General features: G+C 37.2%; 1 gene segment (V, D, J or C); it reads left to right on the top strand.

Moving 5' to 3' along the window:
- The first annotated feature begins 553 nt into the window (after positions 1-553).
- Positions 554-8,447, top strand: Igkvl16 (immunoglobulin kappa variable like 16). The segment is given in 4 exon segments: positions 554-632; positions 756-920; positions 1,565-1,687; positions 7,901-8,447. Coding segments are annotated over 4 exon segments (399 nt in total).
- Positions 8,448-8,785: the final 338 nt, after the last annotated feature.

Here is an 8,785-nt window from a genome sequence, read left to right as displayed (position 1 = left end):
TGTGTGTGTGTGTGTGTGTAACAATATAAGTTCATAAAAAAATGGATAAAGAGGCCATGGATTTGAAAAAGAACAGGGATAAGTATAGAGGAGACCGGTAGTAAGGAAAGGGAAGAGAAAAATGTTCTAACTAAAATTCAGGCTCACAAACATAAGGAAAGGAAAATAAAAATGGAAGAAGCTCTATGGCTACAACGACATCTACACCTAACTTTGAAAGGGCAATGGAACAAATTATGTACTACCTAGAACAGTATGATATCTGAAAAAAACTGGACATGGAGGAAAACACATGGTAACTCTGAATAGAACATGGTAGAAATCAAAACAATATTTCACTCATAGACTATGGCCCTTGTTTGTTATTCCAACAGTTGCACATCCTCTACATATAAACCTGTACTGTGTCTTAACTGGAGAATCAAGAGAGCAACATGTCTGTAATGAGTACTGACCTGATGAATCCTGCAGCTGTGCCTACCCTTTGCTGATTTGCATATAACCAAAGCACTGACATAAGGACTTCTTCATAATCAGGTCACACCCTGTGTTGGAGTCAGCCTCACACAGATCACACACAGACATGGCTGTTCCCACTCAGCTCTTGGGGTTGTTGCTGCTGTGGATTACAGGTAAGGAAAACAGCACTGAAAATATAATCAACTTCCTGTAATCAATGTTGCGTTGTCTCCGTGAAAATCCTCTTACAACACAGTTAATCATGTGTGGATTTTTTTTCAATTTTCCAATCTTAGATGCCATATGTGACATCCAGATGACACAGTCTCCAGCTTCCCTGTCTGCATCTCTGGGAGAAACTGTCTCCATCGAATGTCTAGCAAGTGAGGGTATTTCCAATAGTTTAGCATGGTATCAGCAGAAGTCAGGGAAATCTCCTCAGCTCCTGATCTATGCTGCAAGTAGGTTGCAAGATGGGGTCCCATCACAGTTCAGTGGCAGTGGATCTGGCACACGGTATTCTCTCAAGATAAGCGGCATGCAACCTGAAGATGAAGCAGATTATTTCTGTGAACAGAGTTACAAGTTTCCTCCCACAGTGATTCAAGCCATGACATAAACCATGCAGGGAAGCAGAAGTGAGAGTACAGGGTGCCCCTAATGATTCTCTTGATGTCTCCAGCTGCTCAGCTGCAGTGTTTTTCTTTGCCAGGGAAAAAGGTCAATGTAGTGTTTTTACATAGGAGTCAGAGAAACTGTTCTGTGTCCTAAATCCTTGTTTCTTCCCCATGTCTATTATGGAAAGAAAGGAAGGGTTTACATTACTTATTTAAAAAAGGAAAATAAAAACATTAAAATAACTGTTGATGTGTAGCAGAATATTCGCAGTAGCGACTTCATTTAACAATGTTGTAAACATGCAAGACACACACACACACACACACACACACAGAGGGGGGGGGAGAGGGAAGGAGGGGGAGAAGGGAGGGAAGGAAAGACCTTGAGTTATTTTGGAAGAAAAATTTATCTATTTATAGGATTAATATACTGAGGAAGAAGTCTGGGAAAATAGTTTAATGATTATGAACATTGACTGTTCTTCCAGGGGATCTGGATTCAAGTTCCAACATTCACTCGATAACTACCTTTGATAACTCGAATTCAAGGATTCTTTTTAAGCTACTCTTCCTTCCTTTGAGTGAAGGAATTTGTGCCAGTGTTGAGGCAGGTAAGCAAACTGCGTAGAGGTAAGGAAGAAAACACATTTAAATTGATTTCTTAAACCTGGGCCAGATTTATGTAGTTTGATCTCATTAACTATATTCCCAACAAATTTAAACATAGTATAGTTTTGGAAAATGTTTCCTGATGTGATAGGACTCCTGGATGGAACACTACAAAGAAGTGTTATTACAGAGAAACTCAACTCAGGGGCCATGCTATTTCTTATATGAAGCTCAGTTTCAGAGATAGGTTACTTGTACTGTCTTAAGATGTAGGAAGTGTCTGTCATGTTTATGGTCAGATAGTATAGATGTCATCTGTGGTATTAGCCACCTGGGTGTTAGAGCTTGGGGGAGATAATTTAAGGATCACATATAATCCTTTCTATCCTATGTTTCCCTCCCTGGGAGATCTATGTTACTGAATCTAGTTTCTTTCTCTATTACTTGCTTCTCTGTGCCTATGGATCATACCTTAGTTATAAGATATTCAATGACTTACTTTTCTATTTCTGTGATAAGACATCATAACCAAGGCAATGTATTTAAAAATAATTTAATAGGGGTGTTCTTACTTCCAGAGGACTAGTCTAGGACTAACATGGTGGGAATCATGGTAGTAGACAGTCAGCAATGGACCTTATGTAGTAGTTAATAACTTAAATCTTCTTCTACAAATAGGAGAAACAGAGAACCCGAGAGATTACTGGGAGTGACAGACATGAGCTGGATATATTTACTTATGAATTTTGATAAGCAAAATACAAATAAGGAGAAGCGTTCTTTGTACTCTTCAAGTACTTCCAAGTGACTGCAAGTGACTACGTTAAAATTGGATTTTCTATTCCTCACAGGAGGAATGTAATTTTGAACTTTGTTTTCAGGGATTTTCTGAAATGTCATAGTATATCCAATGGAAATAGGTTCATAGAATATTGATTAAATTGTTTTCATTGGGCATAAAAAGCATTATTGCATGCTCAACCTATCACTGAGATACCTTTTCTGCCCTCAGAAATCAAATATATATTAAATGCTATGTCAGTAAAGCTCACAGAATTGGGTAGGTTATTGAATCATTTTGTGAAGGATGTTTAGGTTATGCAGAATACTTTCAGGGCCAGTAATACTGCCCTGATGTTGTATGGGTAATTAGGTAAGTTGAGAAACTAAGTGAGAATTGGTATGAGACAATGACTGTAGAGAATAGCAAAATTTTGTCAAAATCCCCAGGAGAATTAAACATAGAGCCAGGACTGGTCAGTGTAGTATATCTGATTCCTTCTGACTGGATAGGGAGCCAGAACAATAGCCGAGGGAAGGTTATCATTCCAGGATGGTGATGGCAAGGCAGGGGTCTAAGTCACAAGAATATGGAAAAGCAGGAGACATACAATTTAGGGAACCTCTGATCATTTTCCAATGAAATGAGGAAAAAGTTCTCCTTAGTTTTATTTTCTGCAGTTCAATTTCATACAAAAAATTACATGGGTGGTGCAAATAATTTAATAGTCAAGAAGGAAAATAGCTTGTGATCTTCATTGCACTTCTGAGTCTGTGCTATGGTAGATGACTCTGTCCTGAATGGGAGAGTATCAAGGAAAGCACACACTGAGCCTGAACTTGGAGTTATACAAAACACAATACTACTCTAAGTTTCAAGATTGGATATTTAATTTAGTAGAAAAAGAAGTGTATCTCTATTCTACTATGGGATAGTTGCAGATTCTGGGACAGTTTGAGTTTTTGAGGGGAAGCTACTCCTCCACTGTTTACATAATCCACAATTTTCCCTTCTTTTATTTACTTATATTTATTAATAATTTTATTATTTATTTTTTATTTACTTAATATTTATTAATTATTTTGAAATTTTATTTATTTATTTTTTTTACACTTCAGATTTTATTCCCCTCCCAGTCTACCCTCTGACTGTTCCCCATCACCCCCGAATTCCCCACCCTACCAGACCTCTAAACTTGCCTGGGGCCTTGAGGGTTAGTTGCATCTTCTCTGATTGAACACAGACCAAGGAGTACTCTGCTGTATATGTGTTGGGGGCCTCATGTTAGCTGGTATATGCTACCTGGTTGGTGGTCCTGTGTCAGATATCTTGGGGGCCGAGGTTAATTGAGGCTGCTAGTCCTCTTACATGGTGGCCATCAACTTCTTCCAGGTTTTTCCTAATTCAACCACAGGGGTGAGCACCTTTTATCCACTTGTTGGGTACTAATATCTGTATCTGACTCTTTCAGCTGCTTGTTCAGCGGTCTTTTGGAGAGCGGTCACGATAGGCCCCTTTTGTGAGTACTCCATATCCTCAGTAATAGTGTCCAACTTTTAGGATTCCTTTTGAACTGAATTCCACATTGGGCCTGTTGCTGGACCTTCTTTTCCTCAGGTTCTTCTTGATTTCCATCCCTGCAGTTCTTTCAGAGAGGAACAACTAGGGGTGAGAACTTTGACTGTGGGATAGCAACCACATCCCTCACTTGATGCCCTGTCTTTCTGCTAGAGATGGGCTCTAAAAGTTCCCTCTCCCCAGTGTAGAAATTTCCCCCAGGCCCCCTCTACGTTTTAGTCTTGAGATTCTCTCATCTTCCAGGTCTTTGGTTCTTTATGAAGGGTCCCACAATCCACCTATCTCCAGAGGTTTCCTGTTTCCATTTTTTTTCTGCTTGCCCACAGAGCTTCACTCCTTTTATCCCACCCAGTACCTGATCATGTTCCTCTCTCCTGAAACCCCGTCACTTTACCCACGCAGCTCCCACCCTTCCTCTCTCTTTGCGATTGCTTTCTTGTCCCTCTCAAGTGGAATTCAGGCATTCTTACCTCGACCATTCAGCTTCTGGAACTTTTGAGATCTGTGGGCTGAAACTTAGTTATTCTGGTTTTTTGTTTGTTTGTTTGTTTTGTTTTGTGGCTAATATATAATTATTAGTGAGTACATATCATGCATGTCCTTTGGGGTCTGAGTTACCTCACTCAAGATATTTTCTAGTTTCATCCATTTGCCTGCAAAACTCAGGATGTCCTTGTTCTTAATAACTGAATAGTATTCCATTGTGTAACTGAACCACATTTTCTGTATCCATTCTTCTGTTTTGGGACATCTGGGTTGTTTCCAACTTCTCAAATAAGGCTACTAGGAAAATCGTGGAAAACATGCCCCATACCCTTGTGGCCTGTTGGGGCATCCTTAGATATATTCCCAAGAGTGGTATTGCTGGGTCTTTAGGTAGATCGATTTCCAATTTTCTAAGAAACCTTCCGATTGATTTCTAGAGTGGCTGTACCAGTGTGTAGTCCCACCAGCAATGGAGAAATGTTCCTCTTTCCCTACGTCCTTGCCAAAATGTGCTGTCACTTGAGGCTGTGATCTTAACTATTCTGATTGGAGTAAGGTGGAATCTCAGGATCGTTTTGATTTGCATTTCTCTGTTCATTAAGGACTTTGAACATTTCTTTGAGTGCTTCTCAGCCATTCCAGATTCTTCCATTGTGAATTTTCTGTTTAGTTCTATACCACATTTTGATTGAGTTCTTTGTTTTGTTTTGTTTTGTTTTTGTTTTTGTTTTTTGTTTTTTTTTTTTTTTTGGTTGTTAACTTCTTGAGTTCTTTATATATTTTGGATATTGGCCCTTCATTGAATGTGGGGTTAATGAAGAATTTTTCCCCAATCTGTAGGCTGCCAATTTGTCTTATTGACAATGTCTCTTGCCTTACAGAAGGTTTCCAGTTCCATGAGGTACCATTTATCAATTATTGATCTTAGAGTATGAGCCATTGGAGTTCTGGTTAGGAAATTTCTCCCTGTGCCAATAAGTTCAAGGCTTTTTCAACATTCTCTTCTATTACATTCAGTCTACTTGGATTTATGTTGATGTCCTTGATCCTTTTGGAGTTTGAGCTTTGTGTACGATGACCAATACTAGTCTATTTTCATTTTTCAATATGTAAACAGCAAGTTAGAACATTATAATTTATTGAAGATGCTTTCTTTTTGCCAGTATATTTTTTGGCTTCATTGTCAAAGATCAAGTGTGCATGCGTGTATGATTTTATTTCTGGGTCTTCAATTCTATTCCATTGATCAACGTGTCTGTATGTGTACCAAATCTGTGCAGTTTTTATCACTATTTGTTTGTAGTATACTTGGGGTCAGGAATGGTGATTCCCCCAGAAGTTCTTATATTGTTGTGTTGTTTTGTTATTGTGTGTTTGTTTCTGGTTTTGTTTTTGGTTTTTAGGGGTTTTTTTTTGTTGTTTTTGTTTTTGGATTTGGCTTTTATTGTTGGTTTTTTGGGGTTTTTTGGGGGGGTTTTGTTGTTGCTGTCTTGTTTTTTGCCTTTCCAGATAAATTTAAGAATTGACCTTTCAATGTAGTTGAAGAATTCGGTTGGAATTTTGATGGGGTTTGCATTGATTGTACAGATTGCCTGTGGTAGCATAGCCATATTTAGTATGTTTATCCTGCCAGTCCATCAGCATGGGAGACATCTCCATTTTCTGAGTTCTTCTTTGATTATTCTTTTGAAAAACTTGAAGTTATTTTCAAACTGATCTTTCACTTATTTAATTAGAGTTATCCCAACATATTTTATTATTATTTGTGGCTACTGTAAAGATATTGCTTCCTATTTTCTTATTCAGCCTGTTAAAAATTTGTATAAAGGAAGGCTACTGATTTGAGTTAATTTTATATCCAACCACACTGCAGAAGTTGTTTGTCAACTTGAGAAGTTCTAAGGTAGAATTTTTGGGGTCGCTTATATACTATCATATCATCTGCAAATAGTGATACCTTTATTTCTTCATTGCCAATTTGAATCCCCTTGATTTATTTGTTGTCTTATTGTTCTAGCTAGCACTTCAAATACTATATTGAATAGATATGGGGAGAGTGGGCATCCTTGTTTTGTCCCCGATTTTAGTGGGATTGCTCCAAATATCTCTCCATTTATTTTGATATTGGCTGTTGGTTTGCAGTAAATTGAGTTTACTATGTTTAAGTATGGACCTTGAATTCCTGACATTCCAATACTTTTAACATGAAAGGGTGTTTTATTTTGTCAAATGTTTTTATGCATCTAAGGAGATGATCATGTAATTTTTTTCTTTGAGTTTGTTTATATAGTGAATCCTTAATGGATCTTTCATATATTGGAACAAACTTGTATCCATGGGATGAAGCCTACTTAATCCTAGGGAATGGTGGTTTTGATGTGTTATTGGATCCAATTTTCAAGGATTTTATTAATTTTGCTTTAAAATTCATTAAGTGAAATTGGTCTGAAGTTCTCTTTTTTGGTAAGTTCCTCATGTGTTTTAGGGATCAGAACTTTTGTGATTTCATAGAATGAATTGGATAATATTCCTTCTGTTTGTATTTTATGACATAGTTTGAAGAATATTGGGTATTGGGTCTCCTTTGAAACTCAGGTGAAATTCTGTGTTAAATTGAACTGGCCCTGGCCCTTTTTGGTTGGGATATTTTAATGACTTCTATTTTCTTATAGGATTTGGGCCTGTTTAGATAGTTTACCTGCTCTTTATTTAACTTTTGTATGTGGTATCTGTCTATAAAACCATCCATTTCATCTAGATTTTTCAGTTTGTTAAACATTGGCGTTTGTAGTGGAATCTGATGATTTTTTTTAAATTTCCTTCATTTTTGTTTTATGTCTCCTTTTCATTTCTGACTTTGATAATTTGGATACTTCCTCTGGGCCATTTAGTTAATTTGGCTAGGGGTTTATCTATCTTGTTGAAAGTCTGAAAGAACCAGTTTTGGTTTTGCTGATTCTGTCTATTTTTCTCTTTGCTTCTATTTGGTTGATTTCAATCCCAAATTTGAGGATTTCTTGCCTTCTACTCCTCTTGGGTGAGTTTGCTTTTTTTTTTCTTCTAGAACTCTCAATTGTGCTGTTAAGGTATGATCTCTCCAGTTTCTTTATCAGTCCACTTAGTGCTATGAGTTTTTTTCTTAGCACTGAACACTGCTTTCACAGTGTCCAGTAAGTTTGAGTATGACGGGTCAACATTTATGTTGGTATGGTAGGCTTATGGATGGGAAACTGGGAGAGGGAATAACATTTGAAATGTAAATAAAGCATACCCAATAAAAATGTAAAAGAAAAAGTAAACTATTTCATGTGATTTAATATAACATGGAAATCTAGTAAATACTTACATTTATATGTATTCCAATTTGTAGGAGATATGAATCCAGAAACACTGGCAGGTGGCTTAAAGAGGCCCACTTATACAAAACAGTAACTTCTGTGCCTGCTAACACTGAATGCCGTACTGACACCTTGGGACAAATAATGACAAGATACCTGAACAAAACAACCAATCAGATGGTGTCACCTACATGGATCAAGGAGTCATGGGCCAAAAGGGCCCGGGTGGAGGGTATAAAGGTTGAACAGTTCCTGGAATAAATATGTCTGTTTTTGCCACTTGCCTGACTCCTACATTTGGTTTTATTGACTCTGAGTCTTCATGCCCACACCCCAGTAGTCTTTGTCAGGTTCTCAAGCAACAGCATTGTATGTCCTTTAAAAGTATTTACAGTCATTTTGTACATACAGAAGGGGCGATGGAAATCACTTATTGGACAATTGCTTAGAATTTTCAAAAAGTACAGAAAGAAGGCAATTTTCAAAAAGACAGAAAGAAAGGAAGAAAAGGAGGAGAAAAAGAAAAAATGAAGGAGCAGAACATGCTTAAAAGAATAAATAAAAATTGTATGGAACTTCAAGAAAATGATGACTAGATTGTGTCTATTATTATAGAAGTATTTGAAGTCAGTATATTACTGTGACCAATCACAGCACTGTGATACACTCAATGTAATTTTCACGCAAAATGTCTAATGGTAGATACCATGCATCAGGACCCTCAGTGGGCAAGTAAGATTCCTGGAGATAGCCTATCCTCTTCCTTAGCGGCCATGAGTGCACACTAGTGTACCTTCCAACAACCTTTATCATTCTGACTTGCTTTTTCTGTGAAAAAAATGAAATCTTAATAGGTTTTATGAATTAGGAAATTAGATTCTGCTTAATATGATTAAACTGAATAATTTTTCAAAATT

The sequence above is a fragment of the Rattus norvegicus genome, chromosome 4 (genome assembly GCF_021556685.1).
Source record: "Rattus norvegicus strain SHRSP/BbbUtx chromosome 4, alternate assembly SHRSP_T2T, whole genome shotgun sequence".
Lineage (NCBI taxonomy): Eukaryota > Metazoa > Chordata > Mammalia > Rodentia > Muridae > Rattus > Rattus norvegicus.
This window is presented reverse-complemented; position numbering and strand designations above follow the sequence as displayed.